This window comes from Saccopteryx bilineata, chromosome 2 (genome assembly GCF_036850765.1).
Source record: "Saccopteryx bilineata isolate mSacBil1 chromosome 2, mSacBil1_pri_phased_curated, whole genome shotgun sequence".
NCBI lineage: Eukaryota > Metazoa > Chordata > Mammalia > Chiroptera > Emballonuridae > Saccopteryx > Saccopteryx bilineata.
In genome coordinates this window covers 363,908,398-363,930,615 of record NC_089491.1, presented here as the reverse complement: position 1 = coordinate 363,930,615, position 22,218 = coordinate 363,908,398, and the positions used below count along the sequence as shown (strand labels likewise).

The 22,218-nt window shown below is 46.4% G+C and overlaps 1 protein-coding gene across 1 annotated transcript; it reads right to left on the bottom strand.

Moving 5' to 3' along the window:
• Nucleotides 1–183: 183 nt before the first annotated feature.
• SPAG5 (sperm associated antigen 5) lies at nucleotides 184–22,165 on the bottom strand. The gene is made up of 24 exons (XM_066263232.1): nucleotides 22,072–22,165; nucleotides 21,707–21,832; nucleotides 16,661–17,754; nucleotides 16,383–16,557; nucleotides 9,515–9,589; nucleotides 9,182–9,274; nucleotides 8,957–9,091; nucleotides 8,634–8,753; nucleotides 8,419–8,511; nucleotides 8,203–8,316; nucleotides 7,756–7,849; nucleotides 7,464–7,611; nucleotides 7,282–7,384; nucleotides 6,969–7,102; nucleotides 6,684–6,822; nucleotides 4,055–4,166; nucleotides 3,806–3,892; nucleotides 3,424–3,544; nucleotides 3,210–3,321; nucleotides 2,751–2,831; nucleotides 1,682–1,837; nucleotides 1,527–1,601; nucleotides 557–637; nucleotides 184–346 (listed from the first exon to the last, which is right to left on the bottom strand). The coding sequence occupies exons 1-24, from the start codon at nucleotides 22,153–22,155 to the stop codon at nucleotides 275–277; spliced, it is 3,624 nt and encodes a 1,207-aa protein (XP_066119329.1). The 5' UTR covers nucleotides 22,156–22,165; the 3' UTR covers nucleotides 184–274.
• Nucleotides 22,166–22,218: the final 53 nt, after the last annotated feature.

Sequence of the window (22,218 nt, the reverse complement as noted above, 5' to 3'; positions counted from 1 at the left end):
CACCCAACTTTAGCCCAGGATGCAGTGGGAGGGGTGAGTGCAGGGTGCCCAGACAGAAGGGCGCCCAGACAGGGGGGCCAAGTTGCTTCTCCCCTGGCCTTATCCACCCCTTCTAATTCAAGAAACAAGATTCAGTGAGCTTGAAGAAATACATTAAATATACTTTATTTAAATAGCATTAAAACAAGCTGGCCCTAAGCCAATTGGTCCTAGTATTGGGGTAAGGGAGTATTGCAGGTAAAGAGGGGTGAAACAGACTCCAGCTTTCAGTTTCTTAGCTCAGAAATTCCAGCAATCCCTGTAACTCCTTGCAACCTCTCACGACCTCTGGGATGGACATCAGCGTCTGGAAAGAGGCAGAAAAGGCAGCTCAGAGGCCCGGCCCCAGGAAGCACCCACTAAGTTAAAGGGGAGAAAACGGAAGCCGCAGAGAAGCCTGCAACGGTAAGTCAGACCCAGTTCTCCGCACAGTCTTGGAACCACATCTAGACTCATTAGTACTTCCTGGAGCCAGGCCTAAACCAAGTGCCTTAATTCAACTCCCTCCCTCCTTTACCTCATAAATATGCTGAACAATGTCATCTAGTTTCTTTAACTCCTTGTCAGCACGTCGAAGATTTTCCTCCAAGATGTTTCTCTAGAAAGCAAATAAGTTGCATAAGTCTTACGCATAAAAGAACAGCATCAGCATGACTGATAAAAAGCATCATCAAGGTTTTTTCTTGGGAACTATTTCCCTCAGTTAAATGTTACATAAACATTCCTGATTTTTTTTTTTTTGGACTATTTTCAGCCGTCTGAATGACAGACATTAATAATTAAGTCCAGGACAGAAGTCTGCCCTATGCCCATCAATATACACTACAAATGTCCCACTTACTGTGCCTACTTTGAGATGTGCAGTTATACTAGACACAAATAATTCTGACAATTATTAAACCCCTTAAAACAGGGGTGTCAAACTCGCGGCCCACAGGCCGCATGCGGCCCACCGAACAATTTTGTGCAGCCCGCAGACTAATCCACGAACTACAGTTTCTGGTCGTTTTGTGACACTGAAAAGTGTTGCGTAACAGTTGCCTTTTGTAGACCTAGTGCGGCCCGCCGAACGGCTGTGATCTTGCTCTGCGGCCCACATGCTGAGTTGAGTTTGAGACCCCTGCCTTAAAAAGTAAATTTATGAGTGATACACACAGGAAAATTTCAGTGTCACCCTAATAAAATTCAATTTTAAAAAATCACTCCCTTTAAATTCTTTTGCTAAACATCTGAGCACTTTTCTTTCTTCTTCCCCTCTTTCTCTTATCACAAAATACAGCCAAATTATCAGTAAACAATGCATAAGTAGAATAAGCTGCAATTTGTAACATGGGTTTTCTAGAGCCGAGAATACGGTCATCAAGGTCCCTCCAGAGCAATTAGGAAGAAAAAAAAAAGAACAGCATCACTGGTGGACAAGGAAAATATGGCAGAGTACTTGCTAGTGGCAGTGAGAAACAGCCCCCCAATGACATGGGAATTCTTACATGGCTCTGGAACTTGACCATGAGTCTTGCCTTCTCATTTTTCATCTCCAGGAACATCATCCTCAGTTTGTCCACCTATAGATATGTCCAGATCAGTAGGGGCACAGCCTAGAGTTCCCACCAGCTGCCCAGCTCCTCTGTTAACTCTGAGTCACCTCCTGGGAGAGCAGCACTTTCTCCTGGATCCAGTTAGTGGCCATGGGCTGACAGTTAGGGTCCAGCTGGCCTGCTAGGGTTTCTTGGAGCACCTTAGTCTCTGTTTCTGCACGCCGAAGTGAGCGGGTAAGCTGAGCCACTTCCTCTCTGAGGCTCTGGGGATGAGAATGGAGAGGTATCCAAGAGTCCTTAAAGGTCCTCTCCATCATTGCCTTAGTTTTTTAATCTCCATCTTTTTTTTTTTTCTTAGAGAGAGAAAGAGAGAGAAGGAAGGAGGGAAAGGAAGAGGGAAAGGAAGAGGGAAAGGGAGAGGCACAGACAGGAAGGGAGAGAGATGAGAAGCATCAACTCATAGTTGCTGCACCTTAGTTGTTCATTGCTTTCTCATATGTGCCTTGACCAGGGGGTTCCAGCTGAGCCAATGACCCCTTGCTCAAGCCAGTGACCCTGCATTCAAGCTGGTAGCCTACGCTCAAGCTGGTGTCCTCAGGGTTTCAAACCTGGGTCCTCAGCATCCCAGGTGGATACTCTACCCAGTGCGCCACCACGTGGTCAGGCAGTCTCCATCATTCTTCTGGATTTTTTTTTTGTATTTTTCTGAAGTTAGAAGTGGGCAGGCAGTCAGACAGACTCCCATATGCTCCCAACCAGGATCCACCCAGCATGCCCACCAGGGGGCGATGCTCTGCCCATCTGGGGCATTGTTCCATTGCGGCCAGAGCCATTCTAGCACCTGAGGCAGAGGCCATGGAGCCGTCCTCAGTTCCCAGGCCAACTTTGCTCCAATGTAGCCTTGGCTGCAGGAGGGAAAAAGAGAGACAGAGAGGAAGGGGAGGGGGAAGAGTGGAGAAGCAGATGGGCGCTTCTCCTATGTGCCCTGACTGGGAATCAAACCCGGGACTTCCACACGCCGGTCTGATGCTCTACCGCTAAGCCAAACGGCCAGGGCCCCCATCATTCTTATTCAATGCTGTGAACAAGGTAGATCAGGGTATCCAATCCCTACTTTTGGGATCCTGGATACCAGTGACACAGAAGGCAAAGGGCTGGGCATCATGATGAACGTACTATGAGCTCACCACTCTTGTCTATCTGGTCTAGAATCTTCTCGTTCTGCTGCTGTATCACTTCTTGGAGCTCCTTTTCATTCTGTGAGGGAAAGGGAAGTAAGAAGGCACTGAGAGAGCTGCCTTCTTTGTAGCCCTTGCCAGGAGCCTGACCCATGCTCAGCCCAGGTTGCTGCTACCAATTGATAACATTCTTCTTCCTCTAAGACTAAGTCAGGCAAGGCACATCTCAGTGTTGAGAGAGCTCTGCTAGAGTTCCCAACTTCTAGGTTGGGCTGGGACATGGGTCAGCCCATAGCTGATTCCCAAACATGTAAAATGTCTGACCCCAGGAAGGGAAAAACTAGGGCAGTGGTTGGAAAATCCCCACCACCCAGATTCCTGGAGTGACAGTGGTTCCCAGTGGGCCAGTACTGCTGCTCCAGTTCTTCATCGCTCCACTTCTAGGCCCCTCCTTCACCTTGTAGCGCAAGCACAAGGCCTGGTTCAGCTTCTCTATGTCCGCTTCCTTTGCCTCCTGGGCTTCCTGATGCTGTTCTTCCTGGGCCTGCAGCTTAGCCTGCAGATCACAACTAGGGAAGAGAGAATTCAGCTTTATCCCTGTATTCTTAGGGGCTAGCTGGGCCCTTGACATAAGGGGCTGACCTCTCTCACCAAGACTGCACTCCACTCACATTTTATGCTGCAGAGACCTGACAGCTTCTTCTTTAGACTCTTGCAGCAGAGAACACAGACTCTGAAGCTCCAGAGTCATGGCACTCATTTCTTCCAAGCTCTTCTCCATGTCTGGAGTCTCTGAAAGAGAAAGTTCTAGATAGAGGTAGAGCCCTTTAGATCTGGAAGGAAGGACTGTGTAGCCATTATTTCCACAACTCTTATCCATGTTCCCCACCCATAGTATTTGAGTGTCCGGAACATTACTGGTCCCAAAAGACAGAGATAAAATGAGCCCAAGTAGAATTGAGGTTTTTAGAGCGAAGCACTTTTCACAGCTTTAGTCTTTATCATCACTAGCTGATCTAGAAATGAGGCAAGATCCCTGGAGCCCATCCTAACCTGTAGGCTGAAGGGAAACCACTGATGCAACTGGGGTGAAAGCACTCTTGTCACTTCCAAGCAAGGACACAGGAGCTGATTCTGGTTCTAAAACAAAAACCAACCATGAAAAGGGCCCCTCTGGTGACTCAGTCACGGATCTGCCCTAATGGAAGGCAGGGAGAGACAGATAATTGGTGGGCATCTTTAACAGCTAAAGATATCAGCAGAGTCACAATTTTCCCACCCCTAAATTACAGGGCCTTTAACCTTTGTCTGCCATTGCTGTCAAGATGCTTCCCAAGAAGGTGCTGTCTGTGGGCAAAGGGTGTTCTTGGGAAGAAGCACAGGATGTGCTTTTCAGCAGGGTCTCCGGCTCAGCCTAAGGGCAAATGAGAACAAAACATCATCTGCTTTTTCAGTTAATGATTTCTCTGAACTCCCAGGTTCACTAGCTACCTCCTCTAGCTGGAATGCTGTTCTATTACCTCTTCTCTATCATCAACTTCTCCCTTATCTCCTTTCCTTGAACTTAATTCTCTCACTAAAGCAACAATATATATATTTTTAAAAACCTTCCTCTTACATCAAATCCCCTTTTAGCTACTGCATTTTCTCTTTCCCTTCAATTCAAAGAACAAAGGAAAGAAAAACCTACGTTTCTTGCCTAAAATTCTCACCATCTATTGATTCCCCAACCCACTACATTCAGGCTTCTGCAATACTAATCCACCAAAATTCTCGTTACTTGGTTCAATGCCATCCTTACGTTCAAATGCAATGGACACCTCTCAGATCTTATTTCACCTGATGTATTTGATATTAGATGAGCATGTTCTTGAAAAACTTTCGTTTCCTAGCTTCTGGGACATGACTCTCTCTACTTCATAGGTAAGCCACATACCTTTATGGTTATTTCTTCTCTCTATCCACAGGTCCCTAACTGTCGGGCTCCTTCTGGTTAAGCCTTGGCCCTTTTTATACTCTAATCCAGGCGTCCCCAAACTACGGCCCCCTGAGGCCATTTATCTGGCCCCCGCCACACTTCCGGAAGGGGCACCTCTTTCATTGGTGGTCAGTGAGAGGAGCACTGTATGTGGCGGCCCTCCAATGGTCTGAGGGACAGTGAACTGGCTCCCTGTGTAAAAAGTTTGGGGACCCCTGCTCTAATCCATTCCCCAGATGACCTCACCCCAGGAGCTCTACAAAAACAACCACTTCTGCCTGACCAGGTGGTGGCGCAGTGGATAGAGCGTCGGACTGGGATGCGGAAGGACCCAGGTTCGAGAACCCAAGGTCGCCAGCTTGAGAGCGGGCTCATCTGGCTTGAGCAAAGAGCTCACTAGCTTAGACCCAAGGTCGCTGGCTCCAGCAGGGGGTTACTCGGTCTGCTGAAGGCCCGCGGTCAAGGCACATGTGAGAAAGCAATCAATGAACAACTAAGAAGTCGCAACGCGTAACGAGAAACTGATGATTGATGCTTCTCATCTCTCTCCATTCCTGTCTGTCCCTGTCTATCTCTGCCTCTGTAAAAAAACAAAAAAAAACAAACAACAACAAAAAAAAACACTTCTATCTACATGGATGACCCTTCAATCTGTCTCTCTCAACTCTCCAGACCTACAGGCTCAACTGCCTGTGAAAAATCTATCAGAATGTGCCATAGTTCACCTGAAATTTAATATGTATAAAGCTGAGCTCACCATTTTCCCTGACCACCTCACCAAAAATCTGTTCCTTATGATCCTAGAGCAGGGGGCAGCAAATTATTGTCTGCAGCTCAAATCTGGCCTGCCACTTGTTTTTGTAAATAAAGTTTTATTATTGCCTGACCAGGCGGTGGCGCAGTGGATAGAGCGTTGGACTGGGATGCAGAGGATCCAGGTTCGAGACCCCGAGGTCGCCAACTTGAGCACGGGCTGATCTGGTTTGAGCAAAAGCCCACCAGCTTGAACCCAAGGTCGCTGGCTCTAGCAAGGGGTTACTCGGTCTGCTGAAGGCCCGCGGTCAAGGCACATATGAGGGGCAATCAATGAACAACTAAGGTGTTGCAACACGCAACGAAAAACTAATGATTGATGCTTCTCATCTCTCCGTTCCTGTCTGTCTGTCCCTGTCTATCCCTCACTCTGACTCTCTCTCTGTCTCTGTAAAAATAAATAAATAAAAATTAAAAATAAAAATAAAGTTTTATTGGACCACAGCCACACCCATTCATTCACATACTGTCTATGGCTGCTCTTGAGCTACAAAAGCAAAACTGAGTAGTTAAGACAGGTATCACATGGCTCACAAAGCTGAAAATATTACATTTGACTTAACAGGAAGTTTGTGAAACCTAGTTCTAGAGAGTGTCACCATTATTCCAGCAATCTAGAGATCATCATTCACTCTTCTACCTTATTCCTACAACAAATTGGCCACAAAGTTCTATTACTTCTACTTCCAAAAGGTGTTTTAGATTCATCCAAACCACCCCCTCCTCTCTACAGCATCTATAATTGCCATTAGTCCAAGCTTTCAAAATCTGGCCTCCTCCCTGTTTCTCCCTGTTTCGCCTTGTCTCCTTGTTATCCTCACCCTCAAAACTACACTCCAATTATAAATGCTACTTTCCAGTCTCCAAACTTGCCACATTCTATGAGTAGGGCCTTGACTTGTTCACCTATAGTCTCAGCACCTCACTCACCCAGATCTTGTTACAAGACACTACAAAAAAAGTGTGTATAGTGCCTCTATGACTTTCATATACTGTTCCCCCTGCCTGGCGGGCCTTCCTATATACTCACCCCTAACAAACGTCTAAGCCTTAAGACTCTGCCCAAGGGTCAGGGTCACCAGCTTTAAGAAGACATCCTAACTCCCCTAGGAAGGGAAGAGAAGGAACCCCAGATCCTACCTTCTCCTTTAGTTTTGTCTGTAGGAAGTGGGTCAGGCTCTGCAGTTGCTCAGTCAGCACCCTTAGCTCTTGGGAATACTGGTGTGTCTTCTCCAGGTCTTTCTCCTGGTTCTCTACTATGGTGCTAGCCAGTTTAGCCCTGAAAACAGGAACAGAGAGACCATGTGACCTTCTTTGAACACCTCTCCCAAATCGAAGAGAAAAACAAAAGGCTCTTGGACCCTGTCACATTCCATCCTTGGAGACTGACTTCTAGAAGGGTTCCTAGGAAAGATAAGCTCTTACTTCAGGTTCTCCACAGTGTCCTTCAGGTCCTCACACTGCAGGCTGCGCTCCCGGAGCACCTCCAATGTGGTTTTCAACTGACACTCAACCTGGCCTAGCTCCAGGTGAGCTACCTGATTCTCTTGGTCTGCAAACTGGGGAGACAGGAGGAGGAAGGAAAGGGGTGAGGGGAAGGGGAGAAATGAATCTGAGTGGGAAGTGTTAGAGCCCTGGGAACAGAGGCTTTTTCTAGCCCAGTCTCTAACCTCACCTCAGTACCACCAGGTAAGAATCACACTCCTGCCAGCTCCTTGCCCCAAGCCATATTCCTTACCTCCAAAGTCTCCTTCAGGTCCTGCACCTCCTTGGCCAGGACAGCATGTTGTTGCTGCAGCTCTGCTTGCATGTGTTTTAGTGCCATCTCATCCTTTTGCCATCTGCCAAAGACCTAATGTTAGATCCCACTAGTCCTATATCCTGGGCACCTACTGCCACAATAACCTGATAGGAACTCACTGAGTAGCCTGCTCCTCATTGTTCTGGGTAAGCTGGCAGAGCAACTCATCCTTCATGGCCAGGTCCTGGGTACAGTGGGCATGCTGACTCTGTAGCTCTTTTAGTTGACTCTGCGTGCTTGCAAGAATCTGCAGCTGAGCCCGAAGATCTAAACCCAAAGTATTCTAATGACACCATGTGGTCACCAGGCCAGAATCTCCCCACATTTCTGCCCCAAACAAGCGGAGCACTTTCCTCTCTACTGCCACACCGCCAGCCTTAGCAGAGGCTGCTTGCATGCATGCACACACACCTGTTGCGAGGTGAATGTTTTCCAACTCCAGCTGTTCTACTTGGCCTTTACAGTTCTCTAACTGGGTAGAGACTTGTTCCAGTTCCCTAGAAACCTAAAAGGGAAATACAGTTTTCCTCCCACAGTTCCTTCTGAATCAAGAGTCCCAGGACTTAGTCTAGCTTCTCTTTCTGGATAGAAGAGCAGACCACCTTGCTCCAGGGCAGCAACACTGCAGCAAATAAAGCTGATCCTCAGGAAAAAGGAGGAACAGAAGAAAAGATGCTGAAAGACAAAGGAAACAACTGGGCCCAGGGCCATCTTACAGAGAAGGGATATCGATGGTCTTCAAACCCACAGGGTAGAAAAACAGTCCGGGGTAAGAGGCCAGTAATACCACTCATTAGAATGGCCTTCTGTAGAGGAGGAGGAAACCAGGCCTAAGCAGTCCCCACTCCTGGTTTATACCTGCTGTTTTTCCTCAACTGCAGCATCACGTTCCTGTAGGGCCTGCCGGCTCTTGGCTGTGAGTTTCTCTGTGAGTTGTCGAGACCGGCTCAGCAAAGCTGTCCATGTTCTATACTACCAGGGGAAGCAAGGAGGTCAGTCAAGCACTCTTGAGGCAAGGTTCCTAACAAAGCTAGCTGTGAGTAAAGAAGTGGTATGATGGCCCCAAATACTCACATCTAGTTGCATGGATAGCCAGTCCTGTTGCAAGATTGAAGTAAGACTCACCGTCTGTTGAGCCAACTCTTCTTGCTCAGTGTGAAGACCGACCTACACAAGAAGAAGTGCTTATGGAGGGGCACCCCTTCTCCTGGATACAATAAAGAGGGGGTATAGGACCATCCTCCCGATTATCAATGTGGATCTCAATAAAGAAAACGACTTCAAATTACCAGTTGGGTCTGGGACTCCTTCAAGAGTCCTCTGAATTCCCCCATGGATGCCAGGTCCTGTTCCAGCTGGCTGATGCGCTGACTGGCGTGGGCACAGAAAGCCTCTAGCACTGTCTCTGCCTGTTTAGGGAAGAGGTTTCAAGGACAGGGACAGAGAACAGAAATGATACAAAAAACTATATGCCACATCAGTAGTTTAATCCATTCTTCCCGAAGAGCAGGCAGTTCTGAGGCTACCCAACTGTCTCAAGTGAATTTCTGTTCCTGCAGGAAGCCTAAGAGAGAAACCTCCCAAATCCAGGAATAAAAGCCTGACACTTTACCGCATCTTTGCCTCTAAGGGCCATTTCCTCTCTGTGCTTTGCCTCTTCGCTTTCTGTTTTGAGGCTCTGGAGCTTTGCCCTCAATTTCTTCAACACATCAAAACAGCAGGACACCAAGGTTTCTGTGCGCCGAGACTACAAGATAAGAATCAGATGCGTGTCCGGTTCCTTCTTTCGGCTTCCAGTCCCACCAGAGGCCTCTGCTTTCATCTTCATGCTGCTTACCTCCTGACTCACAGACGTTTTATCTTCCTCTAAGTGCAACAGAGACAGGTGAAGCAAGGATATCAGCTCTTTAGAGACCAGCACCCATGACTGCTATAGAGGGAAAGATGATTAGGCTAGATCAAATAATGTCACTAAGCAGGAACACTGGACTGGTAAGGACAGCCACTGACCCCAATTTGAAGCTCCAATAAGATGTTCCTAACAAAAGTTTGGAGACCTCCCTCCCTTCACTACTATGACTGAGTACCACCACTGACTAACCACTCAAGGTTCATCATTCTTGACTTCCACAGGAGACCCAGTGGTGGTATACGGTCAATCAACACTTACCATGACATGCCTGGTCTGCTGCAGAGTCTGTCCAATCTCTTGGCTGTCTTGAAGATACTGAGGTTTCTTACTCATCTGGGCAGAGAAACAGAGTTGTTCCTTTTGCAAAGGCAGCATGCACCACCAGTGCCTCATTTCCCCACCCACTGAGATACAGGAGACTTTCCTATTAAAAGCAGGAGCAAGATTCACAGCAAGATGAAGCCAAATCAGAAAAAAATCCAGACAGGTAAAATTTTCTTCTTTTTTTTTAAATAACTTTTTTTCTAATTATAAGGACAGTGTTTATTATAAAACTTTGGGAATACAGCCCTGGCCGGTTGGCTCAGTGGTAGAACGTCGGCCTGGTGTGCAGGAGTCCTGGGTTCGATTCCCAGCCACGGCACACAGGAAAAGCACCTATCTGCTTCTCCACCCCTCCCCCTCTCCTTCCTCTCTGTCTCTCTCTTCCCCTCCCACAGCCAAGGCTCCATTGGAGCAAAGTTGGCCTGGGTGCTGAGGATGGCTCTGTGGCCTCTGCCTCAGGCACTAGAATGGCTCTGGTTGCAACAGAGCAACACCCCAGATGGGCAGATCATCACCCCCTGGTGGGCATGCCGGGTGGATCCCAGTCTGGTGCATGTGGGAGTCTGTCTGACTGCCTCCTCATTTCCAACTTCAGAAAAATACAAAAAAAAAAACCCAAAAACTTTTGGGAATACAGACATAAATAAAATGGAAAAAAAATATTACTAATTTCACCAAGTAGAACGGTGATTTTTTTTTTCCTTTTTTTTTTTGTATTTTTCCGAAGTTGGAAACGGGGAGAGACAGTCAGACTCCCGCATGCGCCCCACCGGGATCCACCTGGCACGCCCACCAGGGGCGAGGCTCTGCCCACCAGGGGGCGATGCTCTTCCCCTCCGGGGCGTTGCTCTGTCGAGACCAGAGCCACTCTATAGTGCCTGGGGCAGAGGCCAAGGAGCCATCCCCAGCGCCCGGGCCATCTTTGCTCCAATGGAGCCTTTGGCTGCGGGAGGGGAAGAGAGAGACAGAGAGGAAGGAGAGGGGGAGGGGTGGAGAAGCAGATGGGTGCCTTTCCTGTGTGCCCTGGCTGGGAATCCAACCCGGGACCCCTTGCACGCCAGGCCGATGCTCTACCACTGAGCCAACCAGCCAGGGCCTAGAACAGTGATTTTTAACCAACAGTATAACACGTATTTCAAGGGATTTCAGTATACCTCCACACCAGAGATTTTGCTGTAACTGATGAGTGTATTACTTCCCTCAAGTGCTGGGGTGGGGTGCAGGAGCTTTAGAAATGACCATGTTCAGTAAATTCTTTTTTTTTTCTTTTTCCAAGTTGAGAAGAAGGGAGATAGAGACAGACTCCCACATGTGCCCAACCAAGATCCACCAGGCAACCCCCATCCATCTGGGGCCGATGCTCTGCCATGCTTGCAACTGAGCTACTTCTTTTTAGCATCTGAAGCGGAAGCTTCACAGAGCCATCCTCAGTGCATGGGGTGATGATACACTGGAGCCAACTGAGCCATGGTTGCGGGAGGGGGGGGCGTTGAGAGAGAGAGAAAAGGAGGAGGGGAGGGATGGAAAAGCAAATGGTCACTTCTCCTGACAGGGAATCAAACCTGAGACTGGGCCAACACTCTACCACTGAGCCAACCAGCCAGGGCTATATTCAGTAAATCTGAAATGATTACCCTTTTACGTTTTAACACCACTAAAACTGGGATGCATCTTAATAACAGTGTCATATTTGATGAAAAGACAGTAATGCTGAAGAAAAACCACAATTGAGATTTTACATATATATATATATACACACACACACACATAAATTTGTGATCCTATTTTTATTACTTAATTTTATTATACTAATGGTTTTAGCCCTGAATTTATGTTCACTCTCACTGGTATAGCCTGAAACAGGGGTATCTACTTTAGGGGACCTACCAAAGAGGAGTACCACCCATTTTGTGTGTGTGTGTGTGTGTGTGTGTGTGTGTGAGAGAGAGAGAGAGAGAGAGACAGAGACAGAGACAGAGAGAGGGACAGACAGGAAGGGAGAGAGATGAGAGGCATCAATTCTTCCTTGCGGCACCTTAGTTGTTCATTGATTGCTTTCTCATATATACCTTGACGGGGGAGGTGGGGCGTGGCCACAGCAGACCAAGTTACCCTTTACTCAAGCCAGTGACCTTGGGCTCAAGCTGGTAAGCTGTGCAGATGAGCCCATGCTCAAGCTGGCAACCTCGGGGTTTAAAGCCTAGGTCCTCCGCATCCCAGTCCAATGATCTATCTACTGCGCCACCGCCTGGTCAAGCAGTACCACCCTTTTTTTTTTTTTTTCACAGAGAGAAAGAGTCAGAGAAAGGGATAGGGACAGACAGACAAGAACGGAGAGAGATGAGAAGCATCAATCATCAGTTTTTTGTTGCGACACCTTAGTTGTTCATTGATTGATTTCTCATATGTGGCTTGATAGTGGGCCTTCAGCAGACCGAGTAACCCTTTGCTCAAGCCAGTGATCTTGGGTCGAAGCTGGTGAGTTTTGCTCAAACCAGATGAGCTCACGCTCAAGCTGGCGACCTCGGGGGTCTCAAACCTGGGTCCTCCGCATCCCAGTCTGATGCTCTATCCACTGCACCACTGCCTAGTTAGGCAGTACCACCCATTTTTTAACTTCTAATGATGTATTACCTCACCTCTCAGAGGTTGTCTGAACTCTGATTTCCTTTCTATAAAAACCTTGAACTTGCCTGACCTGCGGTGGCACAATGGGTAAAAGCATTGACCTGGAACACTGAGTTTGCCGGTTTGAAACCCTGGGTTTTCTTGGTAAAGGCATATATGGGAGTTGATGCTTTCTGCTCCTCCCTCCCTTCTCTCTCTGTCTCTCTCTGTCTCCTCTCTAAAATGAATAAAATCTAAAAAAAAACCTTGAACTTATGTTAAACTTATTTTCCCATGTTATTAAAAACTCTTCATAAACATCCTTTTATTTAATTAATTTTATAAACATACATTTAAATGACTGCAGAATATCTAATCCTACAGATGTATCATTTTTTATTATATTTTTCCATTATTTTTTAAAAAGTTACCATCTTTATGCAGAATTTTTTTCCCTTAGGATATATCCCTAGAAGTGAAGTTACTGGGTCAAAAGTTTGAACTGCTTTAAGGGTCTTACTTAAATGTTTTTCAAAAAAGTTTGAACGAACTTATACCCTACTGCTAGGAAGACAATGCTTACCAGCATTATCTATTTTAGTCTTTGTTATTTTGTCTGAAGAAAATAGCATCATTGTTTTAATTTTCATTTCTCTGATCACCAGTAAGGATAAGTTCAAATATTTATTAGACATTTTTATTACCTTATTCTCAACTGTTCATTATCTTGAAACAGACAAAAATCTTAGTGTGCTATGTAGAGTAGATACATATGATAGCAAAGGCAGCAGAGCTATGGAAAGACTAAAGTTCTAAGAGAAAAATGGGGAGCCTGCATTACTGCTGAAAGGCAGCCACCATCTGGGGAAACACTGACTGCTGGAACAGCAGTGCTGAGTCACGATGTTTCAGCAGTCTGGATTTAAGGGGGCAGATCCCTCAGAGTTCATCACTCCCTTCTAGCAAAGCAGTCATCGTTCCCTCCTGTGTCGTGCAGTAAGGCACGGAGTAGCCCACGAGCCCTGGACAAGGCACACACACTGTGCAGAGCTGGGCAGTCAGGCAGGCGATGAGATCAGTGTGAAGGAGGAAGCCAAGCGGCAAGGACTTGGCACTGTGATAGGAAACAGCCAAAGGTGCTGTCCTTTCCCCTCTTTGGTTCTGCTTTACTAACAGCCTCTAGAAGGATTTGAGGAGCCTCAGGGGAAGAAGTACAGGCTGACTCAGGGCTAGGAAACGAGGTCAAGGACAAGAGGAAAGGATACAAAACTAAGAAAATATAGGAGAAAAACCGAACAGCTAAAGGAATGATAAAGCCTACAGTTTCCAGGATTTTGGCAAAAGATAAAATCATTATTTGAGAATATTTTCAACCCAAAGGAGGTCTTTGGGCATTTGGAGACCATCTCTGGGTAGCAGCAGCCACCTATTAACCTCACCAGCCATAATACTGAGGGTCTCAACTTCCACAGACACCATTCCCCTCCTTCCTCAGCCTGTGTTGTCACATAGCTCGTTTGGTTAGAGCACTGGCACAAAGCCCAGGCTGGGCTGACCTTTAAGTGAAAATTTCTTTTGGATGGAGAAATATTTTCAACAGTTGTATACTAACCATTGTAATATTACATATATTTATACACACACACACATATTAGCGAGATAGAAGCAGAAAGGAAGAGAGATAAGCATCACTTTATAGTTTTGTGGCCCTGGCCAGTTGGCTCAGCAGTAGAACATTGGCCCGGTGTGTGGATGTCCCAGATTCAATTCCTGGTCAGGGCACACAGGAGGAACAACTATCTGCTTCTCCACTCTCCCTCTCCCCCTTCTCTCTTTCTCTCTGTTCTGCTCCTGGTTCAAGCAAAAGTTGGCCCCTGGTGCTGAGGATGGCTCCATGGCATTGCATCAGGCGCTAAAATAGCTCAGTTGCTGAGCAATGGAGCAGCGGCCCCAGATGGGCAGAGCATCACCAGGTCCAGGGCTTGCTGGGTGGATCCTGGTCGGGATACCTGCGGGAATCTTGTCTCTCTACCTCTCCACCTGTCACTTAATAAAAAAGAAAGAAATAAAACTTATAGTTTTGTCACTTTAGTTGTTCATTGATTACTTCTCATAAGTGCCTTGACCAGGGGACTCAAACTGAGCCAGTGACCCCCCGCTTAAGCCAGAGACCTTGGGTTCAAGCCAGCAAACTTGGGCTTCAAGCCAGCAACCAAGAGATCATGCTGATGATCCCACACTCAAGCTGACGGCCCATGCTCAAAGTGGCGAGCCTGTACTCAAGCCATATGAGCCTGTGCTCAAGCTGGCAACTGCAGGGTTTCAAACCTGGGACCTCAGCGTCGCAGGTCAACAATATCCACTGGGCCCCCACCAGTCAGGCTGAAATACTATAATTTTAATAAAATCACAAAAAAACCTAATAAAATTTTACTGATAATCATCTATTCATGAAATGGATGGAGCATCCCTTCCCTTATTAGTTCATTATCTGGATAAAATTCCTACAATAAGACATGGTTCAACAATTCTATGCCTATTTTCCATCCTAGATGTAAGCACTGAGAAATCTTCACATAAATAATGGGAATAAGTAGGAATTAAAGAAGGTAAAAGGAGCATGTTACCCAATTCCAGGACCTCCTTTAGAGATACGGTATATGTCAAAAATCTCATAGTGAACTCTTATTAAAAAAATAATAATTTTTTTTTCTTCTTTCCCAAGTGAGAGAAGGGGAGAGAGAGAGACAGACTCTTATATGCACCCTGACTGGGATCCATCTAGCAACCCTCATTAAGGGCCATGTTCTCAACCAAGCTATTTTTAGTGCCTGAGGCAGAGGCTCTGCAGAGCCATTCTCAGTGCCAGGGGCTGATGCTCTCGAACTAATTGAGCCAGAGCTGCATGAGGGGAAGAGAGAGTGAGAGAGAGAGAAGAGGAGGTGGGGGGGCTGGAGAAGCAGACAGTCACTTCTCCTGTGTGCCCTGAGCAGGTATCAAACCTGGGACATCCACATGCTGGGCCGATGCTCTACCACTGAGCCAACTGGCCTAGGCCACATCAAAAATATTTAATGAGGCCCTGGCCGGTTGGCTCAGCGGTAGAGCGTCGGCCTGGCGTGCGGGGGACCCGGGTTCGATTCCCAACCAGGGCACATAGGAGAAACGCCCATTTGCTTCTCCACCCCCACCCCCTCCTTCCTCTCTGTTTCTCTCTTCCCCTCCCACAGCCAAGGCTCCACTGGAGCAAAGATGGCCCGGGCGCTGGGGATGGCTCCTTGGCCTCTGCCCCAGGTGCTAGAGTGGCTCTGGTCGCAACAGAGCAATGCCCCGGAGGGGCAGAGCATCGCCCCCTGGTGGGCAGAGCGTCGCCCCTGGTGGGCGTGCCGGGTGGATCCCGGTCGGGCGCATGCGGGAGTCTGTCTGATTGTCTCTCCCCGTTTCCAGCTTCAGAAAAAAAATATATATATATATATATATTTAATGAGCCAATAACATAATTAAATTTTCCTTCAATTTTGTTGAAAGCAAGCAAAAATTATGTTATATGATCAATGCAGTCATTCACTTTCTCAGCATATATCCAAATATTTTCTATTATTCAATTGCTATCCCTTGACAATGTAAGATTCAAGATAGGTTGTAAATATGGTCTTCCTCGGTAAAGTCAGCAAGGCCAATTGAGAATGGGGAAGTAGGAAAGCAATAATATTAGCAGAGTACATTTGGAAGACAAAGATCTAGAAACCAATTCCTTTAAAACATTCCTTGGCCTGACCTGCGGTGGCACAGTGGATAAAGCGTCAACCTGGAAATGCTGAGGTCGCCGGTTCAAAACCCTGGGCTTGCCTGGTCAAGGCACATATGGGAGTTGATGCTTCCAGCTCCTCCCCCCTTCTCTCTCTCTGTCTCTCCTCTCTCTCCCTCTCCTCTCTAAAATGAATAAATTTAAAAAATAATAATAATAAGAGTTAAAACGTTCCTTGCCTGCATTCCCTTGGAAAGTCCTGCCATACCCCAGGAGTATAGTGAGTGCCCACAGCTTTAAGGAATTTTCCAGGGCCACAGCTTTTACATAGTCTAAGAACAAACCTTTGGTGAAGGAGTCTCCTTTGCCCTCTGGCAGTTTATCAGCTTAAATTCTGAGGAAAAGGGCCCACTGGGATCTTCCATACTTTGGGAGTAACCTTCTTACCCCATTGGGAGACGTGTCAGTCTGTGTGCTGCTGTCCTGAACTTCGGGGTGAGGGGTAGTCAGCTGGCTCTTCCAATTCTGCAGCTGGCGGGAGAGAACCTCCAGAATGACAAGAGAGTTCATCAGGTTATCTTCCAGGTCATGTCGTGATAAGGCAGTCAGATCTGGAGGATGGCTGCAGCAGAAAGAGAACATGAGAAGAAAGATAGAGGAAGGGATGGAAGTGACAGGTCCAGGTTGATGGAGCCCAGGAGGCACAAGGATACAGGGCCACTTACCCCCATAGGAGATGCTCCCTCTCAGAAGTACTGTGCTTGGTGCCCAGCAGGTCTGTCTGGGATGTGTTTGTACTCTTTTCCTGTGGTGGTGCTGGGGGAGTAAACCAAGTCCCCACGGAGCAAGCAGAGAAAGGGGTAGTGCCAGTTTCAGCATCCCGAAGCACAGAGGGAAGGGATAACCTCTGGCAGAGATTTTCCAGCATGACCGAGGTATTTACATCGTTCTCCAGCCAGGCTAGTGGTGACATCCAAGGCCCTGTATCAGAGATGAGAATCCTGCCAGCATCTTCTACTGCGGGGCCTAGAGCTGCCTGGGATTCCACTTCTTCTGAATTTGGGGTCAGGCATGTGGACAAAATATCTTCTATATTTGAGATAAGTGTTTGATCTCCCAAATCAGCCTCCTCAGGGAGTGTGGAAAAGCTCATTTCTCTTCCCTCGATAGCTCTGTGCTCTACATTTTCCTCTCCTGGGTCCACATGACTGACAGGAAAATCTGCTGCTGAGGCAGTTGAAGCGGGAAGACAGAGCATGGAGGAGGGCAGGAAGACATTACTTTGAGAAGACACTAAGTCCTCAGGCACAGCCTCAGTTCTACTGTTCCTCAGGTTTTCCTTGGAGCAGTGTTGCTGTTGCTCAGAACAGGTATTTGGTGGATTCTCCAAGAGATGGGATGGAGGATCCTGAAGTGTAAGTTTCTCAATAGCAGGAACAACTTCTGAAGAGCTGTCTTCCATGCAGGGTTCCACCTTCTTTCTCAGAAGATCTGGTCTCAAAGGCTCATCATCATCTAAAGAGAAACTGTTTGTCTCTGCCATGGTATGTAACTGAGCATCAAGTGTAACGTCTTTCTGTTGCCCTGCTGGAGAGGCTACAAGGACCATGGTGTTAACCACACTGTTGTCCAGTGGTTCCACTGCTTCCTCAGATGTTTCGGGAGTAGAGTTGTTTTGGGTAATCATATTTAGGCGCTGATCATCTGATTCATGTTGACAAACTTCTAGCCACTTTGAGGGATGGCTGAACTGTTCTGATTGGGAGTTTGTCACCTTAGCATTTTCAAAATCCAGTGGAGATGAGCTGTTGCTGACCTCCTGCCGAAAGAAACATAGTAGCTGACTAAGGCAATCAACTCTGGCTCCCAACATAAAATATGGACGCAGGATACTGTCCAAACTAAAAAAAAGAAAAAATTCGCATTATCTGTGCTTAGGTAAGACCTTGGCTAAGCTTTGCTGCTCCCTATAGAGACCCAACAGCAGGGAAAGAAAAGTTGGGAAGCCATTTTGGGTCCTTCCAAGTGAACCCACCTACAGTATAAACAACGCTGAGATAATTTATCTATATCATAGAGAGATGACAGCTTGTAAGTGACTCCATTCCTCTTCAATTCTAACTCTAACTCACTTCCAGGGGCAATAAGTAGGCAGGGTCCCTAGGCTCAAGCTCTGTTAGAATCTAGAGTTGGTACAAGATTTTCTTCCTTCTGGAACAGATGAGAACTTGGGGACTAGTTAGCACTTGGCCCACAGAGATCCATGGACCCTAGGGAAAAAGGGCAACATCAATCCATGCCAGTAACCTAGTCTCCCTGACCCCATGGGTTGAATCCATTGAACCCTTGGGATTTGAAGGGCTCTAGCCTTTGTAGCAGGGAGAATAAAGAGCAGAGACACTTCTTCCTGGTGCCCTAAAAAAGACTGACAACCTCCCTACTGCTGGTTCACAGAGACAAGGACCACTTTACCTTCTACCACTTATAGGGTTGCTGGTCCTGAGAACTCAATGAATAAGAAAAGGAAAATAGCCTGACCTGTGGTGGCACAGTGGATAAAGCGTCGACCTGGAAATGCTGAGGTCGCCGGTTCGAAACCCTGGGCTTGCCTGGTCAAGGCACATATGGGAGTTGATGCTTCCAGCTCCTCCCCCCTTCTCTCTCTCTGTCTCTCCTCTCTCTCTCTCTCTCTCTCTCTCTCTCTCTCTGTCTCTCCCTCTCCTCTCTAAAATGAATTAAAAAAATAAAAAATAATTAAAAAAAAGGAAAATATAAATGTAATGAAGTGGATGTAGTAGCCAGAGAAAGAACAAACCCTAACATAGTTAGAAAAGGTAGAACTCAACAAAACACAGCTGATGGAAGAAACATGATAATTTGAACCAAAAATATATATATATATATGAGTATATTGCCTGGCCTGTCATGGCACAGTGGATAGAGTGTCAACCTGGAACACTGAGGTCACTGGTTTGAAATCCTGGGCTTGCCTAGTCAAGGCACATACAACAAGCAATGAACAACTAAAGTGAAGCAACTATGAATTGATGCTTCTCACCCTCTCTCTCCCTTCCTATCTTGTCATATGTGCCCTGACCTGGCAAGCCCACGGTTTCAAACCAGTGACCTCAGCATTCCAGACTAATGCTCTATCCACTAAGCTACCACAGGCCAGGCTTATTTAACTATATTAAATGGCCCCAAAACATAGTGCTGAAGCGCTAGCTAGTGTTCCTAAGTGCAAGAAAGCTGTGATATGCATTATGTGAGTTAGATAAACTTCATTCAGGCATGAGTGCTGTTGGCTGTGAGCTCAAGGTTAATGAACTAACAATATGTATTAAATAAGGTGTTTTAAAACAAACACACATAAAATAAGGTTTGGGTTGGTTAATGAAAATGTTTGCAGGAAGCTTGCAGGAACACAGCCCTGCATTTTCCGCAGGAGCAGCAGTTCAGAATTTGCTAATTAAGTGTCCGCAGAGACTTTAGAGAACATAACTACTACAAGTAATGAGAATTGAGCTCTACCAATAAAATAATTTTGTATGTTTGCATATTATTAAAAAAACAGAATAATATGGAAGGATACACATTAGGATGTTAAAATGAATTGGTTACTTGGGAAGAGCAGGGCATGTATAGGAAAGATTAATTCCAAGTGAAGGGCAAATTAAAGAGGAAAAGTGAAGCTAAGCAAAAAGAAAATAAAAAAGAACATATTTCATTTGGGGAAAAATTGCCTTAATAATAAAGTATTACACTATAGAGATGTGTGTGAATGGACACACATAAAGAGATGCAAGAAAGAATTTTCACATGTTATGACAGTTACCTGAATTTGCAGAAACATATTTTATTTCCTATTATTTATATATTGTTCAAATATTCCAAACAGTGAACATCTACCATACAATAAATCAAAATTTTAAAAAGCAAAATTACTCTTACTAGTCAACTATATCAGGAGGTAGCAAGTCCTCTAGCTAAGAGGGTAGAGTCATAAATTCCTACGTGATTAAATGGCTACAGTTAAATTCTATAACCTCTATAAAATTCAGTCCCCACTTAGTAATTCTTTTCTCTCTATGATGTACTGTCTAATATGGTAGCCACTGCCCACATGTGACTATTTAATTAAAATTAAATACAACTAAAAATTCAGTTCCTCAGTCACATTAGCCACCTTTCAAGTGCTCAGTAGCCATGTAACCAGTAGCTACTATTCTGGATAGCACAGGTAATCAAACATTTCCATCCCAAAAAGTTCTACTGGACAGTATTTTTCAAGAAAGACTGCTACCATCTGACTAGGCGGTGGCACAGCGGATAGAGCATCGACTTAGGATGCTGAGGACCCAGGTTTGAAACCCCAAGGTCACCAGCTTGAGTGTGGGATCATAGACATGACCCCATGGTCGCTGGCTTGAGTCCAAAGGTCAATGGCTTGAAGCCCAATGTTGCTGACTGAGCAAGGAGTCAATGGCTCAGCTGCAGCCCCCAGGCCATGTATGAGAAAGCAATCAATGAACAAATAAAGTGCTGCAACGAGTTGATGCTTCTCATCTCCCTCCCTTCCTGTTTGTGGGTCCTTGTCTGTCCTTCTCTCTGTCTTGCTAAAAAAAAGAAAAAAGCCTGCTACCATCATACATCTGTTACTCAGACTGTCATCTGCTTTTTACATATTCTTCTCCTATCCTTCCAAAAATAATTCAGACTGCATGAAAAAGAACAGATAATTAATAGGTCAACTGCTCAGGTTAATGAAACACGAAATCATTATCAAAAAAGAAACAGGTCCCTGGCCAGTCGGTCCAGAGTGTGAAAGTCCCAGGTTCAACTCCTGGTCAGGGCACACAGGAGAGCACCCATCAGCTTCTCCACCCTTCCCCCTCTCCTTGCTCTCTTTCTCTTTCTCTCTCTCTCTCTCTCTTCCCTTCCTGCAGCTAAGGCTCCATTGGAGCAAAGTTGGCCCAGGCGCTGAGGATGGCTCCATGGCCTCTGCCTCAGGTGCTAGAATGGCTCTAGTTGCAACAGAGCAACACCCCAGATGGGCAGAGCATTGCCCCCTGGTGGGCATGATGGGTGGATTCTGGTTGGGTGCATGCAGGAGTGAGTCTGTCTGCCCCACTCTTCTCACTTTGGAAAAATACAAAAAAAAAAAAGACAATCTTCCTGTTTCAAGGAGTAACAGTAGCCGTACCTGATGATCATATTTAACCTTGAGCTTTCCAGAAGCCAGAGCAAGAGGGAAAACATGGTAACCTGCATAGTTCTCATCAGAAAGAGAAAGGAATAGAATGGATGAATACAAAGTAGGGCAAAAGTAGGTTTACAGTTGTAAGTATGTGAAAGAGTTTATTCTTGTATTATTATTTATACTGTATTATTTTTCCATAGAACAACTGTAAATCTACTTTTGCCCCAACCTGTACTGCCTCACTCTGGCAGATGTCCGACCTCTGCATAAGTGAGCCCACGTTAGAGGGAGACTACTAATCAAAATGTTAATATTTCTCTCTAGTTTTGTAAAGACTCAGCCGGGGAGGCGGTGATAAAATCTAACAGCTCACTAGAGGTCCAGGTTCTCAGTGGATTTCCTTTAATCACCCAGGGCACCTCTCCGATGGCCTCAATAGCTGTAAATAGATGTCATTAAGGTAGAAGACTTCATTATCGTTATTAATTACGTTCCAGCTCTGGCCTTCAGCTCCTCTGAGCTCTGGCCTCGGCAAAGAGCCCAGTAGGGAAGCTGGCCAAGCAAATGTCACCTGCAGCCCCAATCTGCACCGTGATGGGGTCAGCGAGTCGCATCTTCCGGGCCCTTTTCCAGCACTGGCAAGGGCATCGGGCTGCAGGTTAAGTTCCCGTAAAGGAGTCCTCATAGCTGGTTTTCCCTGAGGAGAGAAAAGAGAGAGTGTAAGGGAGCCTGGGTTCTCCACCCGTCCTTCCTCCTAAGAAGTTCAGAGGGCAAAAAGAGGCTCCTAGCCCAGTCGCGCGGAAGCGCCAAGACCAAGAAACACTTCCCACGCCCCCGCTCCCTCCCATCCCCGCAAGTTCGACTAAGGTCTCTCCTTGAGCATCTCCCGCACACCGGTTGGTGCGAAGGCGACAGGCTAAGGCTCAGTTTATTCACCTGCCACATCTTCCAACACAGAACGCGGAACGACCACCTCTCGCAGACCCAACAGGGGACGGCTATTTCACCCGCCGTCTTCATTTAAAATTGCTCCGCGCTTCCGGATTGGCTGCGGAACCTCCGTGCGTCAGTCTGGCGCGTCCG